This window comes from Urocitellus parryii, chromosome 5 (assembly GCF_045843805.1).
Source record: "Urocitellus parryii isolate mUroPar1 chromosome 5, mUroPar1.hap1, whole genome shotgun sequence".
In the NCBI taxonomy this organism is placed as follows: domain Eukaryota; kingdom Metazoa; phylum Chordata; class Mammalia; order Rodentia; family Sciuridae; genus Urocitellus; species Urocitellus parryii.
In genome coordinates this window covers 118,185,171-118,201,741 of record NC_135535.1, presented here as the reverse complement: position 1 = coordinate 118,201,741, position 16,571 = coordinate 118,185,171, and the positions used below count along the sequence as shown (strand labels likewise).

At 48.8% G+C, this 16,571-nt stretch overlaps 1 protein-coding gene across 2 annotated transcripts in view; it reads left to right on the top strand.

The window, feature by feature from the left end:
- Iqsec3 (IQ motif and Sec7 domain ArfGEF 3) overlaps positions 1-16,571 on the top strand; it is a 103,386-nt gene that overhangs the window by 61,556 nt on the left and 25,259 nt on the right. Inside the window, exons 4-5 of one of the 2 annotated variants that reach the window (XM_077798689.1) lie at positions 5,953-7,076; positions 9,257-9,418. In XM_077798689.1, the coding sequence (XP_077654815.1) occupies positions 5,953-7,076; positions 9,257-9,418 (1,286 nt within the window). Of the gene's footprint in view, positions 1-5,952; positions 7,077-9,256; positions 9,419-16,571 lie in introns of those variants that run through there. The other variant, XM_077798690.1, reaches the window with a different exon arrangement.

Sequence of the window (16,571 nt, the reverse complement as noted above, 5' to 3'; positions counted from 1 at the left end):
AGAGGGAGCCTTTCTAATTAACACTGAGAATCGCATTAGAGATAGAGCCCCTGAGCCACACTCTGTTGCTTCTTCTGGCAGAAGCTGAGAGATTGCTCTCTTGGGAGGAGGTGAGACCATAATTACCCATGATTCATAGGGCTCAGGGAGAAATGAATAGAGCTGCTCCTGGGTCAGTGGGTTTGGAGACCCTGCATGGGACTGTCCTTGTTCCCACACCCACCTTTCTCAGCTCTTTGGCCTGACCCTGGTTAAAAACAGAATTGGAGTGTTCGGAAGGCCTGGCTTGGATCGATGGAGCTGACCTGGGGCACTGCTGAGTTCTTTAGTCCTATGACAGTGGAGTCAGGGAGCATGGAGGGGAACAAAGGATGGGCATTTGGCTCCACACCCAGATCAGTAAGACAATCTGGACTTTCATTTCCACTGGGGTATAGAAGAAAGTTCAGTTGAGTTCATGTCCACAGACATTTATTAATCCCAACCATGAATCTGTCATATTAGGGATAAAGAGACAGATATTAGTATCTTGCCTTTGAGGGATAGTCTGTGAGTGCTAAGAGAGTTCTGGGCAGAGCAATGACCATGAGCATTGAAGGTGGGCTGCAAAAGGATGGAAATGACTTATCAGGGGACAGGGCAAGCTGGGGGCACAGCCAGCATGAAACTGGAATCAGTGGGAGATGGTTGTACTAAACTGGTTGGAATAAATGGAGATGAACCAATAACTGATTTTGAATACCTTTCAGTGAGCAGTCGCTCCACGCCAGGCACCATGCTAGGTGCTATAGATGGGTCTGAGGTTGACTAAGTGGTATTTGATACTTGAAATAACGTATGCTCTATTGGAGTGTGGGGGGAAAGGTAGACAGGGAAGGATGGGTGGGATGGAATACCACAAAGATTCATGGACAAAACTGAGCATCCAAGAGAAATTTGACTCAACATTCTGTATGGGGGTCAAAGGAAAGGAGACCCTGTGTGGTTGGAGAAATTGAGAAGGCTGAGTGGAAGAGGGGTATTCAAGACAGGTCTTGAAGAAAGGGGAACATTTGTACATGGAGGAAAGGGATGAGGGTGGGTGAAGTTGAGGCTGAAGGAAAAGGCTGAGCAGATGCTGCAGCAGGAGGCCCAGGGCTGGTGGGGGCAGTGGGCAGTGGAGATGGGGTGTGTTGTAGTTTGTGCAGTTAAAACAGAGGAGGCAGGTGCCGGATCTGGTGAATGGGGGAGGGAGAGGAAGTAGGAGAGAGTTAGAGACTGCTGGATATTCAATGAGAGTCCCATGTGTGACATTCTGGCCAGAAAGTAGAGGATGATTGAGAAAGGACAAAGGATGGGGATGGAGGCTTTAGGAGACAAAGCAAAGGACAGGGCAAAGGAGGACCCAAGGACAGACACAAGGTTCCCACCCTGAATGACGGTATAAGAGAAGACAGAAAAGTGATTAGGGTGAGGTGGAGAAAGACGAGTTGGCTTTACATAGATGAACAGAGAGACCAATATGCTACTGGAAATGCAGGTCTAGGATCAAGGGTAGGAGTGGAGATTTGGGAGTCATGTACATAACCATCAATGTCATCATCAAATACCTACCACTGACTGAGTACCTGCTATATGCCTGATGCTACATGAGAAAATAATTTATTCCTCATAACAAGCTACAGAATCAGCAGTATGAGCTTCATTTAACAGATAAGAAAAACGGAGAGTCAGAGATGTTAATAAACTTGTCCAAGTTCAGCCAGCATGGAGGAAGTAGACGTTGGCTCATCGATCCGCTAAAGTAGAGCAATGTTATGATAGTCGAAGAGCTCTCTTAAAGAAGGCGAGAGGTGAGAAGACATTAGCCTACGGAACCTGGTGAGAGTCACCACAAAGGCTCTGCCTGAGCCACTTCTCCCTGTTAATTAGTCATTAATTATCAGCTCCCTGTCACTGCTCTAATGACTTCCAACATGGAAGTCATGGAAGATGTCAGAACTGTATGAGAAAATATGTGTATAGAATGGCAGGTGACCCACTAGCAGGCGGGGATTTTTGTGGCCAGAGTCTAAGATTAAGGAACCATAGAGGGGCAAGAAAATCAAGAGGAGAATTTCAACATCAGGAGCAAGGAGGGAGGAGGGAGGTTGAGGATGGGCCAGGGGAGTGGGAGCCAGAATGTGAGGAGTAGGGCACAGGGAGTTGGATCACCAGTTTGGCATTCATTTTCAGAGGGAGGTAAAAGGTAGACTTGTCTTCCAAGAAGTGCGGTGGAAAACAAGATTTGACGAGTGCTCCAGAGGGAGGAGAGCCAAATGGAGCTCTGTTTTATCCTGGGGAGATTTTGGAGGGTGTGCACCGGCAGGTGGGAAGCAGCAAACAGAAGGGTGGAGGTTGGAAATGCAAGAAGGGGACAAGTCGTGAACGTCCAGAGGAGGCAAGAGAGGAGAGGTCATCTGTACTGGGTCAGACGAGGAAGGTTTTTGAGAGTCACAAAAGACGACCTGGGGATTTTCTCTTTAATTTATTCAGTACTTATTCATTGAATTCTACTGTGTGCTGGTCAATGTCCAAGCATTGGGGATATAGAAATTAATATGGTAGGAATGGTCTCTGCCTCTATGGAACTTAAAGTCTAGGGAGTGGGATAAATATCAGTTTTTAAAATCTGTTTTTTTTTCTCTCTCTTCTTGGTTGAAGCCTAGACATTGACTGGCAGAAGGAGTCTCTGAGGATGATCTCAAGTCTCTGCCTCTAAATAGGATGACACCATGCCAGGGAGATGGACCCCTTTACCATGTTGGAACACCTCAGGCAATGGGCTTCATACCTTCTCTCAGTTGCCAGTAGCATCTTATAAATCTTGGGCTAAGGTTTCCCTAGGAAGCACTAATAGGCCAATGAGAAAGAGATATAAAGTCGGGGTCTCATGCCAGTTTCTTGTCACACCTGAGGAGAGGTAAAAGGGTGATGGAAGTTAAAAGGGAAGGAAGCAATTTATGATGAGTTCCCCCTCGCTCTCTGTACTTTGCCTTTGGAGGACTTTCCTGGATAAGCCAAGGCCAAATATCCATTCTAGGCTTCAGGGAACATGTCAGAGTTTACCAGGAAGAATGAGCCAAGCTACAATGTTCTCACCCTTCTAATATGATTTCTGCTAGAGCAGGAACAAAATGCCTTGGAAGCAGATATCCATATTTCCTTTGGGTTCATGCAGTGCTGCTCAGATAAAGACCAAGTAGACAATTGTCCCATTGGTATTGTAGACAGAATTCCAAGATGGCCCCAGGATTCCTACCCCTGAGGTACAGGTCCTATATAATCCCCTCCTTTCTTTTTTTTTTTATTATTTTTTTTATTGGTTGTTCACAACATTACAAAGCTCATGACATATCATATTTCATACATTAGTAATCCCCTCCTTTCAAATTTGAGTGAGACAAATGAATATAATGGCTATTACTCCTATAATATGTGATATGATATGTCCAACATGACTTTGAGTTAATCAAAAGGGTGGTCCTGGTCTAATCAGGTCTGGCCTTTAAAAGAAAGTAAAACCTTGGAAGAAATACTCCTCTGTGGGCTTTGAAAAAGCAAACTCCATGTTGCTCCTTGGGCTATACAGCAGGGAAACATGGGCAGCCTTTGTTAACTGAGGGCCTCTGACCTACAAGTGTAAGAAACTGGCTTCAGCCAAGACTAGTGAGCTTGAAAGAAGACTTAGATAAGATTGCAACCCCAGCTGACACTTTGGTTTCAGCCTAGTGACATCCTGAATACAGAACCCAGTTGAGCCATGCTCAGACAACTGATTTAAAGAACTATGAGAAAATAAAGGGGCATTGTTTTAAGCACCTAAGTTTTTAATAGTTTGTTACACTGCAATAACCAATACACTTTCTATGGGTTTTTTGTTTGTTTGTTTGCTTGCTTGCTTGTTTTGTTTTTTTGCAGTGCCAGGGATGGAGCCCAGGGCCTTGCACATGCTAGGCAACTGCTCTACACCTGAGCTACATTCCCAACCCATCCTAGTATAATTTTTAATACTTTGAAGACCCCTACAACACTAGGATCATGACACAACTGGTCAATCTTTCTTCTGCAGCTTAGAGTCTTTTGTAAAATGCAGCTACTTTTGGGAAGCCTCGTGGGTCATTTATACCTATATCTGAATAAGCTTCTAATTGCCCCTGGAGAGTAGGGCTAGGGCTGGATACAGGAGGAGAGATAGTGTGACTTCCATAGGTTTGGGAATAGGAAAGGGCACTGAATGACAAGACTAGAAGAGCCAAATACTAGCACTGGGGACTTCCCATTTTACCTGGAATTGTCACTAGAAATCGGGTTGTATCCATAAGGTCCCCTGGGTTAAAAGGACACCTCTGAAGGTCCAGGATGTGGGTCACCATCCTACCCTGCAGGGGGGAACAGTGAGCATTACAGAAGTTGTGGGTGGTATAGCTGCAGCCTTTGTTGGGTTGAGGAAAGCAGGTTGCAGGGTTGTACTGAGGGGTGAACCTGGCCTTTCTTCCTCTACTCCTCATACCCATGGTCCCCAGGGAACATGGGAGTGGTGACATTGCTCTTGCCTGGAGAGGTGAGTCTCAGTTTCTCTTTTCCAATTCTTTGTTCAGGAATAACATAATATGTAAGAGAAGGGTAAGGCTATGGATAGGACTTTTTTTGATGCCGGGGATTGAGCCCATGGCCTTATGAATGCGAGGCAAGTACTCTTACCAACTGAGCTATATCCCCAGCCTATAGGACATAATTTTAGGACCTCAGAACATTTCCTTGCTTCCTAAACTTCTCTGAGAACCAGAGTATGCAATACCACCAATTAGGCCTCTCCCCTTAAACCTCCTTCCTTATTTAAAATGCAAACCCTCCAGGAGGTATGGTAATGTTAATGGTCATTCACACCTCAGGAGAATACTCTTTCTAGTCCTTTTCTGATAAAGGATAAAGTGAGAACATAGCAACCTCGGCACAGAGAAGACCATAGGCAGGTGGCCAGAGCTGAGATAAGGTGAGCAAAGCCCCTGAACACAAACTAGTCTGTGCCAAAAATTTTCCTGGGGCCAAATCTGCTCAGGTGAGGCAACACTAGCCAGTCCCACCGAACACTGTCCTGGCTGGACAGCTCCCACTGTGAATGAAAGTGTCTTGAATTGTAGAACTGCAGGACACTGTGACCTGAGACCCACACTCCTGATACACCTCCATCTATTTATTAGGTTCATATTTATTGAGCACCTATCATATGCCAGACCCTGGGCTGGGTCCTGGTAATGCAGTCAAACCCTGGTCTCAATCCTTATGATGTTTGCAGGGAAAGGGAAGGTCCCCAATGCAGTGACATGAATGCTGAGGAGGCAGGGAGGGAGTAGCAGCAGTTGGTTTTTGTATTTTTTTTTCCTTAGCATTTCTGTTTAATTTTTAATGGTTTAATGTTTTTAAGTGTGCACCAAAGTAGAAACAATAGCACAATAAACTCACATATGGCCATAACTGAGCTCCAATGAGTTTATTAATATTTTTATTAATATTAATATTGTGTTGCTTAACCCTTCTTTTTATTACAGAATATTTTAATGCAAATTTAAGATATCATGCGTTTCTCCTATAAGTCCTTCAATACTCATCTCTGATGGAACATTTTTGATAACCACCACAGTAGCTATGGTTGGATATGATCGGCAACACCTTATTCCTCTGCCCCTTGGGACATTCACCAATCCCCCATATCCTATATCCTGCACTGCTAGAAGTCTTACCAAGGGCCTGGTATCCCAGGCCATGACACTGTAGGAATGTTCAGACATGAGCCCCCTCGTAGTCCCCTGCAATGCATTCCTTGGCCCCACCAAAGCTGGACCAGGTGACCCACTGAACTGATATTCGCCACTACCATCCAGGCTGTGACATCCCTCCCTAATGGATCCCTTTCCGCTGTCCTTGTTGCAGATTGAAATGCTAGAACACAAGTACGGGGGCCATCTGGTGTCCCGGAGAGCTGCTTGCACCATCCAAACCGCCTTCCGCCAGTACCAGCTCAGCAAGAACTTCGAAAAGATCCGCAACTCGCTCCTGGAGAGCCGCCTTCCGCGGCGGATCTCCCTGCGCAAGGTGCGGGCGCCCACAGCCGAGAGCCTGGCGGCTGAGAAGGCCCTGATGGAGGGCTACAGCCTCCTGGGGCTGCCGCTAGTGCGCTCACCCTCCCTGCCGCCCACCTTCGCAGGCACGCTCACCGAGTTGGAGGACTCCTTCACTGAGCAGGTGCAGTCTCTGGCCAAGTCCATCGATGACGCCCTGAACACCTGGAGCCTCAAGACCATGTGCTCCCTGCAGGAGAGCAGCGCTTACCAGATCCACCAAGCCCTGCACGCAGGCCCTGGGCAGCCCTGTCTGGAGACTGAGATGAGGGAGCCTGAAAGCACAGGCGCAGGGCCTGGAGATGAGGCCAGCGAGGCCACCACCGGCCTGCCCCAGAGCCACAGCGGCACCCTCATGATGGCTTTCCGTGACGTCACTGTGCAGATCGCCAGCCAGAACATCTCGGTCTCCTCCTCCACCGCTCTGTCTGTGGCCAACTGCCTGGGCGCCCAACCTGCCCAGGCCATAGCAGAACCCGTGGCCGGCAAAGCCGAGCAGGGCGAAGCCCCAGGGCAGGAGGCCCAGGAGGCCCCAGCTGTGGGTCAGGGGGACGCCTTCTCCCAGGACACGTGCCCCGAGGTGGCAGTCAGTGGGGCCCTTGGAGCCTCCCGGCCAGTGGCTGCGGAGTCGGTGGTGGAGGAGGCTGTGGCCACAGAGGTGGAGGAGGAAGAAGAGGAGACTGGGGAGGCAGGGAAAGGAACAGAGGCTGAGGCTGGCGACAACTCGGAGCAGCTGAGCAGTAGCAGCACATCCACCAAGTCTGCCAAGTCAGGTTCGGAAGTATCGGCTACCGCCTCCAAGGAAGCCCTGCAGGCCATGATCCTGAGCCTGCCCCGCTACCACTGCGAGAACCCTGCTAGTTGCAAGTCACCCACGCTGTCCACCGACACGCTGCGCAAGCGCCTCTATCGCATTGGCCTCAACCTCTTCAACATGTAAGTGAGCTCTGGCCTAGGGCACCTTGGGGACCTGGAGAGGGCCTGGGAGGGACTGAAAAATGGTGGATTTGAATTTACAGGGGACTCCCTCTCCACCAAACTGGGTGCTAGGTAGTTTACCACATCATCCCAAGGTCTTTCCAGGTATTTTTGTGTCACACTTGATCACTGAGATAATATTTAGGAAGTACACATTTTATTTTTCATTATAAATTTATTTTAAGAAGAATTAGAGGGGAAAACATAAAATACAGGTTTTTTTACAACTACTACTATTTAAGTTGGAGTGAGGGTTTGAAAAGTGAGAGAATTTAAAAGAAAATCCAGTGTTGAGTAAATAATGGAACAAGCTGTATGAAGATTGAGCGGGAAGCACTCAGAATAAGAAATTAGGGAAACAAACCAGGCACAGTGGCCCATGTCTTTAATCCCAGAGACTTGGTAGGTGGAGCTAGGAGGATTGCAAGTTCCAGGTGAGCCTCAGCAACTTAGCAAGATCTTGACTCAAGAATAAATAAATAAATTATTATTATTATTTTTATTTTTAAAATGACTGAGATGTAGCTCAGTGGTAAATTGCTCCTGGGTTCAATCCCCACTACCAAAGAAGAAAAAAGAAATTGAGGAAACAGCATTATTTCTTGGGATTGGTGAAATGAGGGACTGGGTGAAGGAGAGAGAGTGTGTGAAAAGAATACAGGTAGAGATCAAGAGAAGGAAGGAATTAAAGGAGGAGAGGGAGACAAGGAAGAAACTATGAAGCAAGCAGAGATGGACTAGAAAAAGAATAGGGGAATGGGAAGAGAGAAATGAATGGCCATAATTCAGAAATCCTAACCTGACTATTCCTTGCAACCAGAATGTGCACAGACAATGCCAAACAGAGGAAGCAGACATGCCCCTCTCTTGGAAATTCAAAAACCATGAGATTCTCATCACTATCCATTCACCCCTTCCTTCATAGCCCTGATGTCTCTCCTGCCTACATGTGTGTTCATTTATTCATTCAACTATTATTTATTGAGTGCCAGGCATGCAACTACAAAGATGAGTAAGACCCAGCCCCTGGCCTCAAGACACTCACTGCTGTTCATAGTTCAGCTGACAAAAAGCATCTGCTATCTTCCCAATAATATCTAGTAATATGTATTATGCCATTTATAGAAAAGAAAATGACTCACAAAAGTGAGGCAGGATGCACACTGTTCAACTCTAGTACGAGGCAAACCCAGGGGAAGCCAGAGTGGACTCCAAATCCATCTCTCCTTTTCCTCCTCACCTGATGAGCACAGCCTCGCCCTCACTCCTGCCTCCACCCTACCCCCACAGCCGCAGCATCAGTTCTGCCTACACATAAAAACACTGAGATACTCCTATCCCTCAAAGCAGAGAGTCTCAAACTATCCCTCCTGAAAGACCAGTTTGGTTTTTTCTCACCTAATATGTCGTGGGCTGATGCTTTTGTAAAACACAATAAAAATGAATTGCTAGAAAAACAATCACATGCTTGGTTGTCCCGAAAATGTCAAAGTGCTATAAAAGGTTCCAAATGCTTACCCTCAATCTCTGTACTTATCTTCTCCTGAACCAGTAAGATTCAGCCCAGGGAGCAGCATGGGTTTGCAGACTGCACTGAGAGAGCAATTGCCTTAGGACAGGGCACACACCCACACAGAGAGACTCACACTGGAGATCAGTAGCCTTGTCCACCGTGCAAAGGAAAGGAGGGGGGCATAGTGAGAGATCTCACCTCTTTTCCCCCTCCCTCTCTGGACTCCAGGGTGGGGACCCGAGATTGAGCTCAGGATACAGGTAAGAAGGAAGGGCCTCCTCAGTAGACCTGGGAGACCTCAGGGTAAGATCCAGAGCGAGCAAGGCAGGGATAGAGAAGGGTGCTATGCCTCCACTTGCTCTGGACTTCTCTTTGCCTATGCAAGACCTCCACATTAACCTCCTTCCGGCGCCGCCCCCAACCTCTGTGTGAGATGGGTCAGGTGAGGGATGCATCAGCAGAGACACCTCTGCAGCATAAAGAATCCTGGCATCTCCTGGGAAGTTGGTTTCCAAGGACCTCTGGGCCCTTTTATGGGTTTCGCGGGTAGGAAGACAGGATGGAAGTCAGAGACAGCCTTGGCTCATTCTCTACTACTACTCCCCACTTCCAACCTCTCCTCCAGAAACCCTGACAAGGGCATCCAGTTCCTGATCTCGCGCGGTTTCATCCCGGACACCCCCATCGGTGTGGCCCATTTTCTGCTCCAGCGTAAGGGCCTCAGCCGCCAGATGATCGGCGAGTTCCTGGGCAACAGCAAGAAGCAGTTCAACCGCGACGTACTAGAGTGAGTGTCCCGCGCTCCGGGCTCCCCTCCTCACCATCCTTCCCACACCCCACCCGCCCAGGTTCTCCAGGCACCTCCGCCCAGACTGGTGAAGTCTCCAGCGATTTCCTGGGTGAAATCTTTGCTCCAGCCCCGGCAGCTTCTTGATTGGCCGAGGGAGGTAGAGTCACGTGATCTTTAGCCAATCACTCCCCGCAGGACCAAGCCTATGTCTCTACCTGAGAGTCATTCAGAGTGTGCTGGGGCCAGGAGCCATTAGAGTCGCTAGGGAGACTTCACATCAAAGTAGCTTAAAGTCCACCCACCCTGCCACCCTCCAGAGCAAGAAAAAGAGGAGGAAGAAGAAAAAAGTGTGTGTATGGCGGGGTGGGGGGGGATGTATCAGCGCCTGGTCATCTCTGCCAGGGAACAGCCCCCTCCGCCCACACTGCCACCTGTCCAGCCCCCAGGACACGTAAGCTCAGGCACATTTTTCAGATCAGCGGGGGCAAAACATGAAGCGGCAAAAGAAAGGGGACTGGCTTGAGGATTTTAGGAAGAAAGAAAGAAAAAAGAACTGATTTCATAGAGATAAATTAACTCACAGGATGGCAACAAAGAAAATCATCTCAAAGTCCAATAGAAGGATGTGGTGGGGACCATGAAGAGCTGCCTTTCCCAGTGCTTAGCCAGTATCTCCATCTACAGAGTGAAAGGGCAGGGATGGCATTGCTTAGGGACTGAGGATCAAAGCCTTGGAGCCCCTGCTTCCTGGGGAGGGAGGGTGAGACCCCTGCTACTCCCCTGTGTTCCTTCTCTCTTTCACTATGTCCCCTAAGCTCACTTCTTTATGGACGGTCACCCTCCTTCTGTAGGGACCCTCCCCATTTCTCTCCCTTTTCCTTGGGTACAGTCAGCAGAATTGTTTCTTCAGAGGTCCTGGTAGAATCTGCCCCTTTTGCACTTGCCTCTGAAGTATCAAGGGCCTGCTGAGAGAGGGGCAGGGACTCTTTCTGCCCCCAGGGTTGGGAAGCTTGGGGAGTTACCCTGCCTGTTGGTTGTTAGTGTCCCTGAGCCAGGGCTGTGTTACATACCTGTGGAATGGCAGCAGGGATGCAGGGTATTGGATTTTGAAGGGTAGACCAGTTGCCTTCTGATAATGGACTAGGCTGGGCATCCCATGTGTCGATGTTATGTGGGAACAGCCATGGCTTATAATCTCAGGGGACTTAGAGATCCTGAAGACAGACCCTGACTTCACTCTTGGGGTGTTTGAGTGCAGGTAGGAAAACAAGGGCTTAGTGCTATCTGAGAGACCTTGAAATCCCTGGATGGCCCTTAGTTCGGCAAAGCCAAGGTCCTGCCTCTGACTTCCAGAACTGAAATCCAGGACCTGATGCTCTCAGTGCAGATGAGACCAAGGTTTGGGAAAGGAAAGAGAATAGATAAATGCTCAGCATTTCCCTTTGGCCCTCCTTTCTTCTACCTCCAGCTCCTCTTACCATTTATCACCAGCCCTGCCATGTGGGGTATCCTACAGGGGTGTTCCAAGGAAATGATACAGAATAAAGCGCACATCAGGACATACCAAAGAGAGATCGCATTTTCTTCGTTTCCCTCTTGCCCCTCCATTTGCCCCATTGTTCTGACCTTTTCACATGCCTTTGTCCCTTTCCATTCTCCTCACTTTGCTCTTTCCAGCTGCCCCATGTTTCCAGGGGACCCTGCTGTCTCTCTGCTCTGGGGGCAAGAGTGGACCTGCTCCTCTCACAGGCTCTGAATGTTTTCTTCTGCCCTCCCCGGTCCCTATGTGGCCAGTCTCTGGATCCTGTGTGCCAGGTCTACATTGATCTGAAAAGTGGGGAACAAGGAGTTTTTCACCAGGCCAGGTCAGGCCGAGCAGCATAATGAAGACTAATTGCCGTCCTCCCCGGTGACTGAGTGTGGGGGAGGCTGAGGGAGCCAGCATGGGGGCCTTGGGGCTGCAGACGCAGACCAGTCACCGCAGCCTGTGCTGGGGAGGGACCAAGCTGGGGACTGGGCCAGCTGCTGAAAGGAATCAGGCTTGGAGTAGGTGAGACTGGATTATGCCTTGGTGAGCTCTTCCAGTGGGAGAAGGCAGAGGGTGGGACCAAACCTTGGTCCTGCAGCTCTCATTCTTCCTGTTCCTTAGTGCATTTGTCACACACTGGTTGGCACCATGGAGAATCATCTGCCCTAAACACTGGGGTCATGCTTTGTCATTCTGTCAGGTATCCCAGAGCAGCCCTCAGGCTCCAGGGCAATAATGGGTGTCAGGATTAATAGGGAATGAAATGACATTTGTTATTCATTCAACAAACATTGAGTACCTACTGTGTTTTGAAGATAGGGCTGTGCTGGGCATCCTGTGTGTGTTGGGGGGGGGGGAGGAATAGGCATGGCTCATGGTGTCAGAGAACTTACAGACCCAGACATCCATGGGGTGAGGTGAAAGATGAACATAGAAAGCAGGTAGACCACAGGGCCTCCTGGGTTTGGGAAGGGTTGTGTGCAGAGTGGAGCCCCGACGTTGTCCTAGTGAATGTCTCCATGCCCCTCGATTTATTCTGCAGCCAAGGGTTCTAAGGTCCTGGCACACTCAGCCTCTGAACTCACTCAGCCCCACAGAAAGGAGCCCTCCTAATTTTTGTCCAGGGACGAGGAAGCCTACTCCTACAGAGTGCCAGGAGGGCATGGAAAATTGAGAAAAGTCAGGCACTGGCAGCACAACTAGGACGCTGGGGCTTTGGGCCTTCCCTTGCTGCTCCATCCCCCTATCTGGAACCTTTTAGGATTGGCTGCTTTGCCCTTCCTCCCACCAGAGCAAACACACACAATAGCAGAGTCTCCCCTTGCCATTTTGCCCAGGCCCAGAGAGCTTCATTGGGATTCTGCACAGCTTCCCTGCCCCCGCCTGGTGGCATTCAGCAAGTCGCATCCCTTCTACACAAAGCTGTTTGTTGAATAAAAGGACATAAATCACCCATCCCCTTGGAGACCGAGACAGCCCAAGCCACGGCATGCCCCAAGAAGGAGCCCAACGAGGAGGATAGAGGTGTTGGGGGGACAACTCTTAGAAGCTAGGATGGAAAGGAGCAGAGGCGGGACCAAAGCCCAATCTGCCCCCTCTGCTGAGTCTGAACATCATGGAGGCCCTGACATGAGCTTCCAGAATGGGCCCTCGGTGCTCTTGGAAGCCGACGTCTTGGGCTTTTGTGTCTCATTTCTACAGAAGACGCATTCCAAAAAGGAACGTATTGCACCAGACTTTAGCAAGTAAGAATGAGCTCCAAGGGCCATGCCTACTCTAGGGTTCACCAGCCAAGCCTGTTTGTTGGTTTTTCAAGGAGAAGTCAGTCTCAGTTTCCACATTAGTAAAATGGCCATAAAAGGACCTTCCTCCTGCAAATTAAATATTTAGAATACACAGGAAGAGCTTAACTCAGTAATCAAAGCTTAGTAAATGTACTGTAAATGTTAGTTATTTCTGTTATGATCTTTCCCACTTGAAATCGCAAGACAGAAATCTCTACCCTGATCCCCACCCGGGGAGACCTTGAACATCTCAGGTCTAGACTGAAGTCAGGTCTGCCCACCGGATAAAACCTGGCTAGACTTTCGGGAATTTGATGAGGAGGGGAGAGATGATAGGGGAGCTCGTTCTGAGGACCACCCTGCACTTGGGATAGCCTTTCTGGATGCAATAAGAGCCAGACCACAGACAGAGTCGGGATCCTTGGAGGATATGTGCTCACCCTCTCTCTGTTTTCACATGGCTGGGAAATTTAGCTCTGCTCTATTTCCTTCCCAAAATGTTCGCTTCAGCAGGTTTGAAAGCCAGCGGATGGGGTAATGTTCCGTGTCGACAGTGAGCGGTCTCCTTTCTGGCCTGGATGAGTCTTTCCAGTGTGACTCACATGCACACGGAGGGCACTGGTATCCATCATTTCCATGAAAATGCACAAAGGGCAACTTCTGCGCTGAGCTGCCAGCAGAAAGTTTCCTGTGCATCCCTTCCCTCCGCCATGGTTACTCCTTCCTTTGTGATGTTTGGGTCAGATTTCATGATTTCATTTCCATTCAAATGTGTGGGCCAGAGTATAACAGATTGTTCTTTTTAGGGGACATTTCGAAATGAAGACAGATTGTCTGTCAAACTTAACAGACTGCAAGGCTCTGGCCTTTCATCACTGGGAAGAAATGATTCAAGAACATCCTGCCCAGGGTGCTGCATGTCATCTCAGAAGAGTTCTCTCATTCCTGAGGAGGAAAGGGAGAGCAGGCGAGAGCAGGCGAGGGCCCAGGCAGACTCATGGGTCTAGAGGAGGATAGAAGGAAGCCTGGGGCGGGCAGGAAGAGAAGAAGTGGAGTTATTTCCACCGCTTGAAAACTTTGCACTCCTACTGCCTAAAGGAATGAAAGGCAGTGTGTCTCTGTGAAAAGTGGTGTCTTTGAGGGACTGAGGTGCCACTCCATGGTAGAGTGCTTACCTAGCATATATGAAGCCCTGGATTTGAGCCCCCAGCAGTACAGCAGAAAGGAAGGCAGACAGGCAAGGGAGTGTCTTTGGCTTTTGGCCTTGACCCTTTACCTCTCCAAGCCCCCCTCCCATCCCCTACCTTGCCACAGATAGACAAGGACTCTCCTGGACAGTAAAAATCGTCATGGGAGTTGAGGACTCCCTGGCTTCTCTATGTGGACATCTTGGAGACCCTAGTTGAGGGGGACAAACAAATCCAGGGTTGACAATACCGTGTCAGTGTGGTCACTTCCCCATGTGAACTGGACATCCTGCATAATGGACATCCCTACCACTCAACCCCTTCCTGATCACTCAGGCTCTCGCTCTAGAGGGGTCTCACTCAATCCCTGGGTAACGTTCAGTTGTGGCTCCAGCTGACCACTTGGTTGTTGTTGTTGTTCCAGGTATTGAACTCAGGGGTGCTTAACCACTGAGCCACATCCCCAGCCCCTTTTGTATTTTATTTAGAGACAGGGTCCCCCTGAGTTGCTGAGGGCCTCACTAAGTTGCTAAGGCTGACTTTGAACTCATAATCCTCCTGCCTCAGCCTTGGGAGCTGCTGGGATTACAGACATGCGCCACTGCGTCTGGCCTGACCACTCTTTCATGTGGAACTTCTAGGAGGGGCTTTCAGGGAGTCACCCTTTCCTGAGGTCTGGCAGAAGGGCGTTGGTGAGGGAGCAGGCTGGGAAGCATAATACTGACAGCTCACATGTATCAGGCATCGACCGTGTGCAGCAGGTGCTGCTCCAAGATCTCACATGGCGAAGCCTCATTCTGTCTCGGCAGTAGTTTTGTGAGTGCTGTTCATTTCTACTACATGAAGGAACCAAGGAACAGAGAGGTTAGGTAGTTTGCCTACAGTCACAGAGCTCATCAATGGCTGAGATGTAAAGCCAGGCCAAATAAGCCCTTAACCCTATAGCATCTAAAGACATGTTCTGCATGCAGTTAGAGTCCTGGTGAGTCCACTTGCAAGCACAGCACCAAAAGACCCCTGGAATGATCAGCTAGCTCAGACCTCTTATTTACCTAGGTAGAAATGGGGGGCCAGAGAGAGGATTCCACTCCATTTCTCTAGTGGCAGAGAAATGGAGTGGAATCAGGTCCTCTCACCTCCTTTGACTCTGCCTTATTTGCTGTGCTCTGATCCTGTCATCTGGGGAGAAGGCAGAGCTGAGAAACCAATTCATAAGTCTCAGGAGGTCTGAGCTAGATTCAGCTTCCTCTCTCTGCATATTTTAAAGGGCCATCAGATGATTGTCTAATGATGCAATTTCAGGCACAATCAATTGGCAGTGAAGGAAAAGGTGTTTTTCTTGTTTCATTTTTTGTTTTTGTAGTCCTGGGGTTAAGAAAGGGTATTTATTTATTTATTTATTTATTTTTTTTTGGTATTAAGGATTGAGCCCAGGGGCACTTAACCACTGAGCCACATCCCCACCCCTTTTTGTAGTTAATTTAGAGACAAGGTCTCACTGAGTTGCTTAGTGCCACACTGTTGCTAAAGCTGGTTTTGAACTCGCCATCCTCCTGCCTCAGCCTCCCAAGCCACTAGGATTATACTCATGTGCCACCATGCCTGGCAAGGAAGGATATTCTCAATATCTAAGCTAGAGGGGACTTTGAATCCACTCACTCACGTGGCATGTCACTCACTAGACGTGGTCTCCAGGTACATAATGAAAGCAATTGTATATAAAACCCTGTTGTATCTAGGAACTTTATGCACATTATCATCTTAAAATTCATAGCATCCCTGCCCAGTAGATGTGATATGCACGATCTCTGTTCTCTAGGTTAGGAATTGAGGCACAGAGAGGTCCATTGACTTGGACTGAGTAGCTAGAGGAGGAAACCAAACTGAAACCCAAGGTATCTGACCCCAAAGCTTTGACTTCTTCCCATGCCACCCACTGTTACTGGCATGGTGTCTTGCTACTCAAAGTGTGGTCCCCAGACCAGCAACATCAGCCTTACCTGGAAACTTATGGGTGATGCAAATTCTCAGTCTCTGGTTCTACTGAATCAGAAACTTTTGGAGGTAGGACCCGGCAGTCTGGGGTGAGTAAGCCCACCAAGTGATCCCGTGCAGGCTTAAATTTGAGAATCACTGACCAACAGTGATGCTGCCGAGTCCCTGAGGAAAAGTGTCTCAGGCACCCACCTTGTCTCCTGATTTGTCTGGGTAGTTGGAACTGAGTTCTTTGGATTCCTGAGTGCTCCAGGTGTGACTGGCCGTCATCCCTTCTGAGGGCCCCTCAAAGGAGACTCTCTTTGTCCCTGTGTTGTCACCAGGAACACCCTGAGTCAGCTTCTCCCTGCTCTGTTTTCTCAGCCCCATCACATTTTCCCCAAAGGCCTTGACCTTTGTGGAACATGTTATGAGTTCTGACTAACAAAAATAACCCTCCGGTGGACAGAGAGATTTTTAATTAAATCACATAAGCCAAGAATTGCAGAATCCAACCAGGTTTCTACATCTCGTGGCAGACCCCCCTGGGGCACAGCTACATACTTCTCCCCAGGCCTCAGCTGGGGCCTCACCTTCTAGATCCTTACCATCTCTTCCGGCCAATTAAAACACCCTGCTGTTGCTATTACCTATTTTCGGCTCCTAACCAGTTCTTT